Source organism: Rhinatrema bivittatum, chromosome 11, assembly GCF_901001135.1.
Source record: "Rhinatrema bivittatum chromosome 11, aRhiBiv1.1, whole genome shotgun sequence".
NCBI classification, from domain to species: domain Eukaryota; kingdom Metazoa; phylum Chordata; class Amphibia; order Gymnophiona; family Rhinatrematidae; genus Rhinatrema; species Rhinatrema bivittatum.
This window is the reverse complement of record NC_042625.1, coordinates 49,899,834-49,916,492: the sequence shown is the minus strand read 5'-3', so window position 1 is coordinate 49,916,492 and position 16,659 is coordinate 49,899,834. Positions and strand designations below refer to the sequence as shown.

At 46.8% G+C, this 16,659-nt stretch overlaps 1 protein-coding gene across 3 annotated transcripts in view; it reads left to right on the top strand.

Annotated features, from left to right (window-relative positions):
• PI4KA (phosphatidylinositol 4-kinase alpha) overlaps positions 1-16,659 on the top strand; it is a 171,623-nt gene that overhangs the window by 5,335 nt on the left and 149,629 nt on the right. For all 3 annotated transcript variants that reach the window (XM_029619781.1, XM_029619780.1, XM_029619783.1), the window contains 6 exons: positions 2,772-2,844; positions 3,464-3,723; positions 4,161-4,227; positions 10,861-11,009; positions 11,882-11,947; positions 12,485-12,581. In XM_029619781.1, coding sequence (XP_029475641.1) covers positions 2,772-2,844; positions 3,464-3,723; positions 4,161-4,227; positions 10,861-11,009; positions 11,882-11,947; positions 12,485-12,581 — 712 coding nt within the window. The remainder of the gene's footprint in view (positions 1-2,771; positions 2,845-3,463; positions 3,724-4,160; positions 4,228-10,860; positions 11,010-11,881; positions 11,948-12,484; positions 12,582-16,659) is intronic.

The window sequence follows — 16,659 nt, the reverse complement described above, 5'->3', positions numbered from 1 at the left end:
CATGACACTGCCTTATAACCCGAGCTGCCACCTGTAGTCCCTCAGTATTTCTCTGTCTCCAGCAGATGGTGGAGGTGCAAAACTACCGTAGCAGTCTGAGACTAGTTAGAAAAAAAAAAAGACTCCAAGATAGCCGCTCCAGGACATACCAAACCCCTGGGAGGCAATCCCCCCTGGTTTTTGAGGCAGATGAGCAGGGGGTTGGGGACCCTTTCTTGCTCAGATCCTTACCATCGGGGGCATAAAGCTGGTGGTTCCAGTTCCCTCGCCCTCAGGAGGACATACAGAGCCGGCTGCCACTCTTCAGTATGCAGGGAAATGTTTTTTGTTCTTGTTATCCACTCTAGTAAAGTTTAAAAAAAAAAAAAGAGCAGTTTTATTGTGTGCTTTCCAGTTTGTCGGCAGTGGAGCTTCAGCCTCTTAAAGGGGGGGGGGGGGGGAGGGTTTGTTTGTGTGTGTGTGTCAAGTGGCTCTTTCTTGTAGTGATCCTTGGGCAGCTGCCTGCTTCCACGGCCCTTGAGCCCGACAGGCTCAAGCTGCACGGGATGCAGCGATGTGTACACGTGACTTTCTCGCGATGGATGATGAGCCTCGTGCCTCTTTTCTGGAGAGAGCAGCTTGGGGATGGTCATGGTGGTGTTGGGGAGGCAGTGCGGGCCTGGGAGGCTCTTTGGCGCGTTGGTGGAAGCAGTGGACCCTGTCCCAGTTAGCACAGGAATGGTGGCCATTTTGTCCACCTTTGCAGCTGCTTCGCGAGCTGTGAGGAGGGAGGGGGGATTTCCCTTCTCCATGGCTGATAAAAACCCCATGGGAGACCAGTAGACTCAGGGGCTTCAGTTGAGGGGGAGGGAAGAGGACCTACTGATCCACATCCAGATGTGGTACGGTTTCTCGGGGGTGCAAAGCATTTGCAGCCTCCAGTTCGGAAGTTGTAACCCTCTTGTAACCTTAACTTGGTCCTTAGGGGGTATGTGTGTGGCGCCATTCGAGCCTCTTAGAAGGGCTACTATGAAAGATCTCACTTTGAAGGTGGTTTTCTTGATGGCCATTTGCTCTGGGAGGCGGGTCTCGGAACTTCAGACCTTGTCCTGTAGGGACCCGTTTTGCAGATTACGGATTCGTAATCCGCAAAACATAGTTTCCTTGAGGACGGTTCCTTCCTTCCCCCCGAAGATGGTGTTGTTTCATTTAAGCCAATCTGTTGAGCTCTTGGCCTTTCCCAGTTTGGACGCTTCAGCACCTTATGCAAGAGAGTTGTGGCTTTTGGATGTAAAGCTGGTGTCGTTGCATTATCTTAAGGTCACTAACAGCTTCAGGTTGTCAGAATATCTTTTTGTATTATGGAGTGGTGCAAAGAAGGGTCACAAGGTGTTGAAATCTACGATTGCACGTTGGTTGAAGGAAGCCATTGGTTTAGCGTACATCTGTCAGAGTCGTCTTTCCCGGAGGGGCTAAAGGCTCATTATACCCATTCTCAGGTGGCTGCCTGGGCCGAATGTCAACAGATATTGCCACAAGAGATTTGTCGGGTGGCTACTTGTAGTCCTTGCATACATTCACCAGGCATTATTGCTTGGATGTCCAGCCTCGGAGGCTGTGAGCTTTGGCGAAACTGTGCTTCGTGCGGGACTCTCGCAGTCCCACCCCGTTTAGAGAAACTTGGGTACATACCAGCAGTCTGGACTGATCTGGGTATATAGAAGGAAAGGAAAATTGGTTCTTACTTGCTAATTTTCATTCCTGTAGTACTACAGATCAGTCCAGAGTCCCATCCAGCTAAGGTGGGAAGTTTTGGAGAGCCCGCTCAATAGCTTATTGTGCTTAGTCTGAAGAGTATTGCTGGTTTCTTGTTTAGTTCCTCAAGTTTTGATTGTTCCTAAGCTAAGGATCCACTTCCTTCTGCTTGTTCAGGGCATTGTTGATGTATGGTGGTTGTTAGTTTTTATCTTGGCTTGGGTACTTCTCAATACTGAGGGGACTGCAGGTGGCACTTCAGGTTGTGTGGCAGTGTCAGCGAAACTTTCTCTGTCTCCATCTGCTGGAAGGGAGGCAAAACCCAGGAGTCTGGACTCATCTGTGGTACTACAGGAACGAAAATTAGCAGGTAAGAACCAATTTTCCTTTATTGTCTGTTTAGAAAAGATCGCACTTAAAGATCTCCATTTTTATTCTAGCAGCCTTGTATTTTTCTCCAAACACCTAATAATTATTGTTAAAAATTTAACTAAGCATTCCCTAGGAATAATACGAAAAGGATTTTGAAAGGCTTTTGAACACATTCTGAGGCTTGCTGTTCTTGTAACTTAGAACAGAAGACGCAGTCTCTCCACTGAGTGCCATGTAAGGCATGACCTTTGTTTAGCAGTACAAGGACAAGAAGGTTTCACCCTGGAATCTGCTGACAGATAAGGACATAAAACCCATCCAGGAGGGCTGACTTTCAGAGGGTGCAGGACACAGGGTTAATCAGCTGCAGCGGAGCCCTGGAACACAAACGTGCATGTTTCCAATGCTGGAGATGGAGCTGCCATGGCAATGCAGGACCCAAGCCAGTCAGCCCAAGGGTGACCTTGCCATGCAGTCTGCCCAGTTTTACACCTGTTGCACTGCAATTAGCAGCACAGCATTCTATGAATTATGATTTGGAGAGTCAAGCAGCTTGCAGCAGATAGGGCTGAAAAAAGAAATATTGCAGGGTCTGCTGCACTCTGTAGTTATTACGCTTTGTGGAAATATATTTTCATGGCGTTTTCTTGCTGTCCTTTTTTTAGATTTTAGAGACCATTCTGGATGTGATGCAGATTCTGTTGGGAATGTGTCAGTCCCCACAAACTCAGGATAAAGGTACCACAGATGGTTCTGTTGCTTGTGATGCCATTTGTTAAATGATAGTTGACTCATTTCAGGAAGTAACTGTCTCTGCAGTGCATAAGACACTGGCAAGAACCCAGACCACGACCATAGCACTGGTGTCCTGCTTCAGCTGATGTGTGGAGAGAAGCCTGGCTGTTTATGCTTTTTTGTTTGGGGTTTTTTTTATTGGTTTTCTATAAAGTTTTTCATGTACTTATACAAAACAGGTTGAAGCCGGTACACAAGTCAGACATATTGTTAGTGACCACACATTGACATAATTCACATTTCAATTACAAATATTTATTCTCCTGACAGAAATGTGCCAAATGTTAATTTTTCTGCAGCCTCAAGTTCCATCCAGGCCTTCCAGACTGTCAGTTTGTTTGTTAATGGCTACAGTGGTAAAGTTGGTTTCATCATTCCATGCAAGCAGGGCCATGAAAAGTTGTCCAGCTACATGCAGTCCTTCTTGCTAACATCAAAGATGTTTTGGTCCTAAAAAATCTAGAAGGCTCAACGTGCTTTCATATCAGATGCTGTGTGTGAGATAATATCTGTGTTCGCTGTTCATTGATTGGCCAGTGACAGGAGTCTCTCTGTCTTCCAGAATACCTGTGTAAATATGCAGTGCCATGCTTGATTGGCATCTCCCGTGCATTCGGCCGCTACAGCAATACAGATGAGTTCCTGCTGACCAAGTTGTTCCCAAAAGTCTTGCCCCAGGCTGCAAAGGTCCCAGATGAGCTGGAGGGGGTCCGCAGACGCTCCTTCAATGATTTCCGGTCAATTCTTCCCACCTCCTTGCTTACAGTGTGCCAGGGTGACTCCCTGAAGAGAAAGAGCATCTGTACGTCCAGTGGCTCTCAGGTTTGGAGCTCTTCTCTCTTCCCTTCCCTCACAAAGTGCACACCCACACAGGGGAGAGTCTTAGCAAAGAGACCACATGTAATGAGCTCCTGGGACGTCACTACATAACTAGCTTGAAGCATAGTGTCGGAGCAGTATATGTGAGGGAAGCTTGCACTGTTGCTGCCCGTGCTAGACCTGTTCTGTGGTGGGGATGCGTAAGGAGTGTTTGGGGCTGGGGGTGGAAAGGTTGCACTGCAGCTACTTGTGCTATACATAGTGCAGACTTCTCGTTACTCGTGTTTATGTCTGTGTGTGCACTGATAATTGTGTGAAAAGACACTCGAGCAAATTCAGCGAGATCTGCAGATTCATCTGACCTTCAGCTGCTCAGCTGTGCCTGTGACCAGGCTTCTTTTGGTGAATAGAATATGACTGCTCTGTCCTTGGTGTTCTAGGCCAGTCCAGACCAGATCTCACCCCTTCCCTGCTCCCCTGGAGGACCCGCCATTCAGTACTTTGAAGGTAAAGCTTTGACTGCTTAGTATGCAACGTGATCTTTGATGGTTGGTCTAAATAAGAGAGGCAGGAAACCAAGGATTTAGGAAATGGTAAAAGCCTTTGGTTTTATTATTTTATTATGATGTGATAGACGAGTGGGTTTATGCATCCCTACCAACAGATGGAGGCAAAGAACAGAACTTTGAGGGACTGCTACATATCCGAGAGCGCCACCTGCAGTCATTCAGTATTTCTCTGTCTCCAGCAGATGGTAGAGGTGCAAACCTGCAGTCTGGAGTTCTCAAAAGTTAGGATTTGAATAAGAAGAGGATTCGGCTCCCCAAGGTGTTAGGTTCCTTCGAGGAACTCTGGTGGAACAGGACGAGTGGGGGGGTTGGCAATCCCTGTCTGAATTCTGCCCTCCGTGGGCGGGGGGGGGGGGGGGGTTTGATAGCCAGGGGTCCTGATTCCCTCACCCCTCACACCTCAGTGGCCTCCAGAAACAGGAAAGTACTTTCTTTTTTTGTTGCTTTCCTTTCTTTAAAAAAAAAAAAGTTTGCAGCAGGAAAAGAGACAGCTGCAGCACTGAGCAGTGCAGAGCAGGTAAGATTTTGTTTCCTGCCAGGAGACAGGCCAAGGGAGCGGGCCGAATTGCCTACCTTCGTTGAGGCCGGGTGAGTGCTGAATTTCAGTGGCGGGAGCGTTTTTTGTTGGCAGGTGTTATTTTTAGGCCTAACCACGTGTGCAGGACCGACTGCAATGGTATGCCAACTGCTGCGCAGCTTGGCAAGCTTTGTTGTAGCTGCAGTTTGAGGCAAGCTCGCCTTGATGTGGCTGCGATTGTGCTTCAAGGGGGGGGGGGGGGGGCTGGGACCTTGGCCAGACCCCCAGAGGGGTGGCAGAAATGAGAAGGTAGCTGGGCCAGCTCTGGGGACTCCGAGGGGGGGGGGGGGTTGTCAGAGGAATCGGCAGCCATTTTGACAGCACATACTGAGGTGCAGGCTCCCATTTCTGAGCCCCAGGACACCCCTCCCATGCTTTTTCCTGTGGGGAAAGGACCCTGCTGGTGGCAGGGGGGCGGGGAGGGGGTCGGAGCGTAATGGATCGGGACTCGTCCTCCTCTGATCCAGAGGGGTTTTCCACGGTTTTGTTCTTCTCCTTTATAAGGCTTATTTAGCCAGGAAGGAGTTAGAGACAAAGAGACTCTTATCTAAGAAGTCCTGGACTGCCAAGAAGGCTAGAGGGCCGGTGGAGTCAGGAGAGATCCTGCCCATATTGGGTCTCGGATGAGCCCCAGAGGAGGACAATTCATCGGAAGGTACGGATGATTCTGATCAGCTGCAAGGGGGTCCAGTGGGAGATGAGATGCAGGATTTTGGCTAGGACCCAGTGGATACTTTGGGGGATCCGGATGCGGTCTTGGTCACAGAAGGGGATGACCCTCGAGTGGTCTGGCTGTTCTGGAGGGAGGAACTGGGTCCGTTGATTCCCCAAGTGCTAGAGGAGCTCGGGATTAAAGCCACCCAGGAGGATTCAAACAAGGAAGGGGTGAACCCGCTCCTGGAAGGATTGCGGGGACCCCCTACAGCTTTCCCGTTGGTGAAGTGAGAATCTCCCGAGGCGGGCCTGAAGGTAGCGACGGCTATGGAGAAGTTATATCCCTTGCTGGAACAGACCTTTGAGTCATGGAGAATTCCCAAGGTGGATGCAGCTGTATCTGCAGTTACCAAGAAGATGACCATCCCAGTAGCAGGAGCGGAGACCCTAAATGACGTCCAGGTTAGGAAGCTGGAGATTCTGCTCAAGTGGCCATTTGAAGTTTCAGCTTTGACCCTTCGGGCAGTGGTGTGTGGAAGTCTGATGCAGAGAGTCTTTTTGTCCTGGGTGCAGAAGGCACTTGACAAGCATTCAGGAGCGGCAACTGATGCAGCGCAAATGGCCTGCTTAGAGGCAGGGGCGGCCTATGTGGCCGATAGCTCTGTATGATATGGTCCAGACTGCCGCTAGAAGTATGGTCTCTTCCGTGGTGGTGCGAAGGCTCCTGTGGCTGCAAAATTGATCAGCAGACATATGGTTTAAAGCCCAGCTGTCAAACCTCCCCTTCAGAGGAAGCCTCTTCAGGAAGGAGTTTGAGCAGCTCATGAAGCAGTAGGGAGAGTCGAAAGGCAATAAATTGCCTGAGGACAGGAAGGGCCCTTTCCACCTCGAGCCTATTTTCGAGAGGCTAGGAGATTTCATGTGGGCAGAATCCCTGCTCCGGCATTGCAGAAGCAGAGTTCTGGCAGACAGCAGCCCTTCTAGAGTTAGCGCAGGCCCACGAGGTTCCCAAGGGTGGTGGGAACGCTCCTCCCTGGAGGCAATTGGAGGGAGGCTGTCTCTCCCTTTTATGAGGAGTGGACCAGAATCACATCGGACCAGTGGGTCCTGGAGGTGATAAGAGCAGCTATGCCTTAGAATTTTCTCGGCTGCTCAAGGGACGCTTTTGTAGTCATCCGCTGTGTTTCCCACTGCAAGCAAGAGCCAGTGCAGGATACAATACATTGGTTACAACGTTTGCACGCCATTGTTCCGATTCCTCCTCAGGAGAAGGGGGTAGGGCAGGTATTCCATGTACTTTGTGGTGCCAAAGAAAGAGGGGTCCTTTTGGCCCATTCTCAGTTTGCAGAAAGTAAATGCTGCCCTCCAGGTGCCACGTTTTCAGATGGAGACGCTATGCACTGTGATAGTGGCGGTGCGTAAAGGGGAGTTTGTAGCATCGTTGGACTTGTCAGAAGCCTGTCTTCATATCCCCTTTCAAACCGAACACCAGAGGTTTCTGAGGTTCGTGGTTCTGGGAGAACATTTCCAATTTTGAGCTCTTCCCTTTGGGTTGGCATCGGCACCATGCACATTCACAAAGGTGATTGTGGTAGTGGCAGCGGCACTCAGAATGAAGATATCCTGGTGCACCCGTACATGGATGATTGGCTGAAACGGGTGAAATTGGAGGTGAAGTGTGGCTGCTTGGTCCAGTGGGTACTACAGCTTCTGGATTCATTGGGCTGGGTGATCAACCTTGCAAAAACTCATCTGAGGCTGACTCACTCTTTGGAGTATCTGGGAGCACAATTGATATCCAGCTAGGGAAGGTATTTCTGACTACGGAGAAAGTCCTCAAGTTGAGAGTTAGGTTCTTCGGCTACTGATCCTGTCGGTGCCCAGGGTTTGGGATTACCTGCAACTCCTAGGTTCCATTGTGTCTACGCTGGAATTGATGCCATGGGCTTTTGCTTACATGCGTCCTCTGCAGGGGGCTATATTATCCCGTTGGAATCCGCTGTCGGAAGAATTTCAGCTTCCTTTACCATTGCCAGAGGATGCCAGGTACAATCTTTTGTGGTGGCTGTCTTGGTGCAGTCTGGAGAAGAGAATGGATACGGAGATGCCCGACTGGGTACTAGTGACTACGGATGCCAGCCTCTCTGGATGGGGAGCAATTTGTCAAGGAAAATCAGCCCTGGGTCAGTGGTCGTTGGAGGAGGCGACTTTGGTCTATCAATCGGCTGGAAACCAGGGCAGTGCACAAGGCCTTGTTGGCATTTCTTCTGCTGGTTTGGGACAAGTTGGTGTGAGTATTCTTGGACAATGCGACAGCAGTAGTGTACATCAATCATCCGGGCAGTACGAAGAGTCGTCTTGTGGCGCTGGAGGTGCAAGACCTGTTCGTGTGGGCGGAGAAACATCTGGTGAGACTAGCTGCTTCTCATGTGGCCAGAGTGGACAATGTGCAGGCGGAATTCCTCAGCAGACAGCATCTGGACCCAGGGTAGTAGGAGTTGTTGGCGGAAGCCTTTGCCTTGTTGTAGGCAAGGTGAGGCAGACCAGTGGTAGACCTCATGGCGACTCCGGCAAATGCAAAAGCGGGTCAGTTTTTCAGTCGCAGACTTTTGTTCAACCGTGGCTGACAAATCTGATGCTGTACTTGTTTCCACCATGGCCTCTCGTAGGTCGAGTGCTGCAGCGCATCAAGCTTCATCTGGGCAGGGTGATTCTGGTGGCACCCAAGTAGCCGCATCGGCTGCGGTTTGTGGACCTTCTTCATCTGGTGGTGGATGGTTCCATTTGCTTGGCTCATCTCTCAGGGTTGCTACTGCAGGGACCCATATTTTCAGACTAGGAGGATCGCTTCTGTCTAGTGGCTTGGCTTTTGAGAGGCAGCAACTCCATTTGAAAGGTTATTTGGAGCCTGTGATTGCGACTTTGCTTTAGGCAAGGAGACTTTCCACTTCAATGGCTTATGTCCGGGTGAAGAGGGTTTTTGAATCCTGGTGTTTGCAGAATAAGGTTCAGCCCTTAAAGGTGGACATCCTTTAGATCCTGGCCTTTTTGCAGAGCAGTTTGGCTAAGGGGTTGGCCTATAATTCCCTTTTGGGTCCAGGTAGCAACCTTGCGATCCCTTCGTGGTAGGATTCAGTGAAGACTGCTGGTGTCTCATCTGGATGTGGTTCGTTTCTTAAAAGGGGCAAAGCATCTGTGTCCTCCGGTGCAGAAGATCTGTCTGGCTTGGAATCTGAATTTGGTTCTTCGGGTTCTGTGTGGCTCTCCCTTTGAACCAATGCGGAGGGCATCATTGAAGGATTTAAACCTGAAGATTGTTTTCCTGGTGGCCATCTGTTCGGCTAGGCATATATCTGAGCTGCAAGCATTGTTGTGTAGGGACCCTTTCCTGCGCTTTTCAGAGGATGGGGATTCTTTACGTACAGTTCCTTCCTTTTTGCCTAAGGTGGCGACCTCTTTTCACCTTAACCATGTTGTCGAGTTACTGGCCTTTCCAAATTTGACAGCCGATTCTCTGATGGCTAGGGAGTTTCACTTATTGGATCTGTATGTCCAGTTTAGTGGAATGAAGAAAAGAATTAAAGCTTCCAAGGGCACTATTGCATGATGGTTAAAAGAGGTGATAGCTTTGGTTTATATCTGTAAGGGCCAGTTGATGCCGAAGGGGTTGAGAGCTCATTCCACTAGGGTGCAGGCAACCTTGTGGCGGTCAGCTGCTTTTTCTGCAGGAGATTTGTCGTGTGGGGACACGATCTTCTCTTCACACTTTTACCAAACATTACTGCTTAGATGTGCGGGCTCCAGAAAAGGCGAAGTTTGGGGAGAATGGGACTTTCGAGTTCCCATCCAAAATAGAGGGGCTTAGGTACATCCCACTCGTCTGGACTGATCTGGGTATGAACAGGAAAGGAAAATTGGTTCTTACCTGCTAATTTTCATTCCTAAAGTACCACGGATCAGTCCAGAGACCCATTCCCAGCTATCGAAAGACTTCCTAACTTCTGGATATGGCTGAGCTGAACGAGCTGGCATATGATATACTCAGATTAATAAGCAGTGTACATAGTTGGATACGTGTTTTTTGTGTTAATTCAAGGGGGCCTAGTTTGCAGGGGCTCCAGCTTTAAGTCTCTGTTTACCCAAGGTTTATTGGGGTTTGTTAAGTTAGACATCTTGGCTTGGGTACAGGTCAGTACTGAGGGCACTGTCTGTTATGTAGCAGTGCCTCAAAGTTTTTGTTCTCTGCTTCCATCTGCTGGTAGGGATGCATAAACCCACTTGTCTGGACTGATCCGTGCTACTTCAGGAATGAAAATTAGCAGGTAAGGACCAATTTTCCTTTCTTAAACCATGTGTGGTGCTAATTGAAGGCCCTGGGTGCACACTTTGTGCTCATTTCCTTAAGGCAGTAGGGAGAGAGGTACAATTATAGGCCAATGCATGCTTGGATTTATTTATTTATTTATTTGAAGGCATTTATATACCATTTTTTAAAAATAGATTTTTGTCAAAACGGTTTACAAGGATAAAATAAAATAAAACATTAAATAATTAAAAATAAAATGAATTTTTAAAATATACATAAAATAATCAATTGCTAGTCAGAGTGCTAGCATTTGAAGCCATTTATAAATAAAAAGAATTTGATGGCATGGGGCTTATTATTATTTCAGGGGGGAATGGGTAAGGTGAGAATAATAAGAAATATGAAAGTTATATTGAAGGTACGGGGGAAGGGGAAGGGAAGGATATGTCAGTTAAAAAGATGTATGGAATAAAGATTATAGAAGGTGTAAGTAGCTCTGAGAATGTAGATTGAATATTGTTAACAATTTAATTAGATGAAATATTGAATGCAAGTTGGAAAAGGTGAGTTTTGAGGGATTTTTTAAAGTGAGAAGGGTTAGATATTGAGCATAAAGGATCATTTGCATGGTACAGAGCTACACTTCTCTACTGGCCTGGTGCAATGGTTTCTGTGTTGGTAAATTCTTTCACAGTTTTTAGAGCAAGATCAAAGGGTTTTGGGGGGGGGGGCAGTTTAAGAACCTGGGACTTTGCCACTTGTGATCGGTGCGGAGGTTTGCAGCAGTGATTGGACAGCAGAAGTTAGACATTGTTTACTATCTGAGCTGGTGAGGAATGGATGCTCAGGGTGAGCTTCCCCCTGCTTGCTTGGATTCTCATGATTTTCACACATTACTAAAATTCAGGGAATGCTTTAAGATTCCCAGTTCTGTTGCATTTTTTTTAAGTCATTTTAACTTTCCTGATCAGGTAGGATACCCTTGGTTGTATCTTTCCTGGAAAAGTGCTAGTGCTTTCTTTGTTTCTTTGCAGGAGCTTACCTGCCCGATGGAAGTGCTGTGGACCCAGACTATTACTTTTCCACCATCAGCTCCAGTTTCTCTGTGTCTCCTCTTTTCATGGGCATTAACAATAAGGAGTTTGATATTCCGCTGGACACACTCCGTCAGCTGCTGCAAATGGTGTGTAGAGCCATTCTGGGGCAAAGGTCACTCAGAACTGTGATTCCCAAGGAGAGGATTATACAAGCCACTGAAACACAGGGACCATGAGATCAAGTCTCCTCTGAGACTTACCCAGGAAAAGTGAGCGAAAGCTCAGGGCAAGCAACCTAAAGGCTGCCCATGTGATCCAAACAGTTTGTCGGCTTTCTGATATCCAGGAATAGGTCATAGCCAGAGGCTGTTAGGAGCCTGTCATCCATTGTGTTCAGGCATCTTTGTTGCCCCCTCTTTGTCCATGTTTGATGTGTTGTTAAAGATTGTGACTGTAGCTCCAGTTTTTCTGGCTGGGAGGAAAGACAGGAAGAAAACAAGAGAGGGTGTGGTGAGAGAGTTGTTGCTCTCTTGCACAGTTGTTCTAAGACAGGCTGGCCTGGATCAGTGCTCTTGGAGTTTCTCTCTGACCTCAGCTCTTGTTTTCCTATGATCCAGCACAGAGGCTGAATTATCATTCTGTGCTTAGTACAACTCACGTACTGATGCATGCTGACCCACACTATCCAACACACTTGGGGCTTTTTGTTACTTGCCCTAGCTCTGATGTTTAAATCTCCTTCACCCCCATGTTAGTTATGTTACAACTTGTTATATTTATTACCATGTTATAATGTAAAATATTCTTGTTATATTTATTACCATGTTATAATGTAAAATATTCTTATATCTATTTAATACCATGTTATAATGTAAAATAGGGCTGTTATCACCCTATTCCTTTAGTTATCTGGAAACCGATGTGATATCTCGATCGAATGTCGGTATATAAAATAAATAAATAAATAAATGTTTAGATTATGTGTAATTTCTACATTCTGTGGTTTGATTCTGTGCAGGTGAAACAGATTGTGGGGGATTCAGTTCTCAAGACTCTGGATGCTGTAGTTGCTGAAGTGACTGAGGTATACTGCACCTTTCTAACAGGTCACCTTTTATTGTAGAGAAAGCCTTGTCAGCAGTCTAGTACATAAATAGGGTCATGACTGAAAGACTGATGAGGATGAACGTGCTGTGTGTTCCTTGATCTAGTGCATGGCCACGTTGCTTCAGTAAGAGAAGATTATGAAACAAATTGCAGATAAGAAAGAGGGGGAAAGAGAAACCATGAGAGAAGAGTGGAGGGAAGAGCATGCGGGAGAGAGAAAGTGAGCAGAAGAGAGAGATTCAAATACAGATGGGTACATAAGAGAGAAAATTCAGCTGCATATATAAGGTTTCAGATTCACACTATTCTTGGGAGTGAAATAATTTTAGAGGATTTCTGGCTATGTTGTGCTACGTAGTACACGTGCTTGGAAAATTTGAATAAAAGACGTTATTAGGGTAGAAATATGAGAATCCCTTCTAGAGAGGCTTAGCTGCCATTTGATGCTGTAGAATGGAGCCCCATATTTCTGCTTCCCCTGGAAATGTCATGCTTTTTTGGTTCCTCTTTGCAGGCCTGTCCCTGTGCTGATCTGTATTATAAAACCTTCAGTGATCCACTTTATGTAGCTATGTTTAAAATGCTGAGAGACACTTTATACTACATGAAAGGTAAGTGACAGCTTTTTAAATAACATACATTTCCCAAAGCTAACTAACGAACAAAGGGAGGGACTAGAAGCTCCAATACACGAGGAGGAGATACAGAGGACCATATCGCAACTGAAACTAGCCAAATCACCTGGCCCTGATGGGTTTGGAGGGGAATTTTATAAAATTCTTAGTAGTGATCTTTTGTTACTGCTATAAGAAATGTTTTAAGAGGTCCAAGCAATGGGCAAGTTTGAGTCGGGGCATAATCTTGCCACATTTGTGCTGCTTTTAAAACCCAGTAAAGATGACTCCCTCTCAGAATCATGTCGGCTGATTTCCCTACAAAATCAAGATATAAAAATCTTGGCTTTTATCTTGACAACAAGATTAAACAATGTAATCCAATCTTTAATTTACCCATGTGAGTCGGGCTTTATAAAGAATCGCTCAGGGCTCAGAAAGCAGAAGGGACGAGAGTTTGCTCGTTAGCCTGGATTCAGAAAAGGATTTTGATAGTGGAGTGGCCTTATTTGTAAACCCTCTCTCCTTCTCCCTGACCCTCCCATCCACATTCCCCCCTCCCCCTTTATAAAAAAAACCCCCCTGGGTTCCTCCTACTCTGTATAGAAAAAAAAAATTTACATTATATAGACTTAATACTCCCTGTAAATATCCCTATACGTATATTCATACAGTTATTATGTTATATTGTAAAGCTCTTTGCTGAATTAATGTTTGAATGTAAACCGAGGTGATGTTTCTTACGGACCCCGGTATATAAAAAATCCTTAAATAAATAAATAAATAAATGTACAAAACTTTTTGTCCATACTAATAGTTAACTTCCTTCCATTGTCTGCACTCACCATGCCGAATCATTGCTATAATCATTGTTATAATTATTGTTATAAGCATTTTTACACACTGTTATAATGTTCATTCCTCTGTAAACCCTCCCTGGCTGCATTCAGGTTTAATGTAAACCGATGTGATGTCCGCAACTAACATCGGTATATAAAAAAAATGTTAAATAAATAAATATAAATTTGTGGGAAGTCTTGAAGCGCTAAAATTTTGGAAATTTTCAAAATTGGGTAAAGGCTTTTTATAACAATCCCATGGCCCAAATTCTAGTGAATGATTCTCTGAGTATTTCCTATTAGGCAGGGGCTCACGTCAGGGTTGCCCGCTGTCCCCTTTTACTATATGTTCTTACATTGGAGCCACTAGCCATTCAATTACGTTGTATGGTTCCCTGTATGTACACAGATCAGTCCAGACTCCTGGGGTTTTGCCTCCCTGCCAACAGATGGAGACAGAGAAAGTTTCACTGACACTGTACTTAACCCAGTGTGCCACCTCAGTATTTCTCTGTCTCCAGCAGATGGTAGATGGTGAAAAATCTGCAGTCTGGAGAGAGAAAAAAAGATTAAAAGACAAAATTTCTGGATCCTTCCAGGGGGTTGTGAGTTCCTGGTGGGGCCATCCCTCCTGGTTTGAGGTGGACAAGCAGGAAATTGGTGACCCTTGTGATAGCTTGGTCTGGAGGTCTGTGGGGTAGACATCTAGTGGTCCAGATCTTTCATCCCCCAAGACACAGCAGTGGAATCTGCTGGCAGTTCTGCACTGCAAGCCCAGTGGAGCAGGAAGTATCCCTTTTATATGGTTTGTCCTGGGCGGAGTTGCTAAAGTTTGGCAAAAGGAGACTGATATAGCCAGTGGTCTGGTTCTCTTCTGATCTGCCATGCAGCCTGCACTCCTGGAACCAGAACCTCTGCACCAAAGGTCAGTATTGGTTTCTATGTTTCTTTATTTGTTCTCGGAGAGTAAAAAAGAAAAAAGAGAACAAAGAATTAGAGGAATCTGTGCAGCAGCGAGGTCCAGGAGGGAAGCTACCTTAGCAGCTCGGGGAGCTCAGCGATAAGGTTTTTCAGCGGCTTCTCTGCCTGCAGAGGAGACAGGATGTTGATTTCTTGGCGCTGAGGTGCAGGTGGTGCTGCGGGTGCAGGCAGGAACAGCATGCACGTGCAGCAAAAGCATTTGGGGGTCTGCTTCGAGCATGATCACACTGGTAGAACAAACCTCGCAGGTGTAGGGATCTAGCACTGATGCTTTCCCCATCAGCACAGAAATGGCCATTTTTAATTTCCTAGCAGCGTCAGTGGGAGAGGCAGGGGAATCCCCTCCTCAACTATCGCTGGCGGTTCTCTGTCCCACAGAGGCGCAGAGAGGCACTTGCACTGAGGAGGAGTCTCTGGTTCTGGTAGAGATCTTCTGCCAGTTTTAATTTGCTTATGTGCAAAGCGTGCCGGTTGCTGACTCTTGGCCCCAATTTGCATGGATTCTTGGCCAATCAAGAGGCCTGAGCTGTTGAGAAGCTCTTCAAGCCAATGATTTTTGGTGCCGGATGTTAGAAATCTGGGCCTAAACGCGCTGAAAGTGCAGGCAGCAGTTCTTTTCCAGAGTGCGTAGGCATGTGTGTGCATTCTCACCATGTGGCTGTTGTTTGCACAGGGACCTATGTGCGCAAGACCACTGCCTAGATTTGAGCTCGTACGTCTGTGACCTAGATTTGAATGCTTATTTACGTAGGTACTTGTGCACGTAAAGCCGCGACCTAGACTGGAGCATGTATTTGCGCAGGTACTTGTGCATGTATGACCATGGCCTATATGAGCACATATTTGCGCATGTACTTGGGCAGTATGACCACGACCTATTTTTGAGCGCGTATTTGTGTGTTTCCTGGAGGGGTGTGTGTGTGTATGCCCGGGTGGCATTGGTGTGTGCAAAATCGGCCGCCTAGAGCCGAAGTTCAGGAGAGCTAGACTCCGGGGACGAACAGGTCCATGCACCTTGCTATCTGTGAGGCTTGCCATCTGATAACAATTCAGTCCTCACTCTCTCTCCATTTGTGTCAGCGCTGTTTAGATGCTCAAAGCGATTTGACTACTACAGTTTTTGCCCATGTTGGGACATACTCTCTGAAGGGGAGTGGATTAGGAGGTGAGGCAACAGTCAGTTCTCCTTCCTTGTTCCTGAGGGCAGAAGCTTCCCTGAGAGAGAGATTGGAAAGATCAAGTTTGGGCCTATGGGCTCTGATATAAATCCATCCTCCTTCTCCTGGGTGGAATGTTTCCAGGACCTGCAGACCTTTCTGCAGAGGCGTCAAGAGAAGTTGAAACAATCTACTATGTAGGGATCGCATGCTCAGGCCTCCCATTTGTCAGTCGTGGCTGGCAAATGCCGCAGGGAGGCTGTCCCTAGTAATGTTCAAGTGGGTGTGGACCATGAGACATTGGAGGATTCCAATGGGGACTTGGCTTTCTTACCTCTAGAAGAAGGAGAAATTGCATATGATTGAGAGCTGCTTTGGACTCTGCTCATGTTATTTTCTTTTTTCACAGAGATGTCTTACTGAGTTTGTTGACTCAGACCCTGAACATGCTTAGTGTGGCCTGAGGTCAATTTTTAGTTAAGCGTCCTGTTTCTTTTCCCACTGTAACCAATTCAAGCGATAATGGATTTAAAGAAGTTAAATGCGACTCTCAAGGCTACCCATTTCCGCATGGAAACTCTGAGGTCCAACTCTGAGGTCCATCATAGCAGCTGTACACAAGGGAGAGTTCTTGGCATTTCTCGCCTTGATAGAGGCGTATCTGCACGTAGCCATCAGACCGGAGCACCAGAGATTCCGGAGGTTCATGGTCCTAAGGGAACATTTTCAGTTTCGAGCCCTTCCCTTCGGCTGGTAATAGAACCACGTACCTTCAACAAGGTGATGGTGGTGAGGGAGGTCGCATTGCAGAAGGAAGCGTGTGTTGGTGTATTCGTATCTGAATGACTGGCTCATTTGTGTGAAATCAGATGACCTCTGTCAACAATCAGTACAAAAGGTACTGATGCACTTGAAGTCTCTAGGATTTGTGGTTAACCTAGCAACGAGCCATTTTGTCCTCTTACAAACTCTGGAGTATCTGGGAGCTCAGTTTGTCACACTGGCGGAGAGAGTGTTTCTCACAGAGAGAGATTGCTGAAACTGCAGAGTCAGATTAGGCTTCTGCTAGAGCTTTCAGTGCCCAGGGTCTGGGACTAT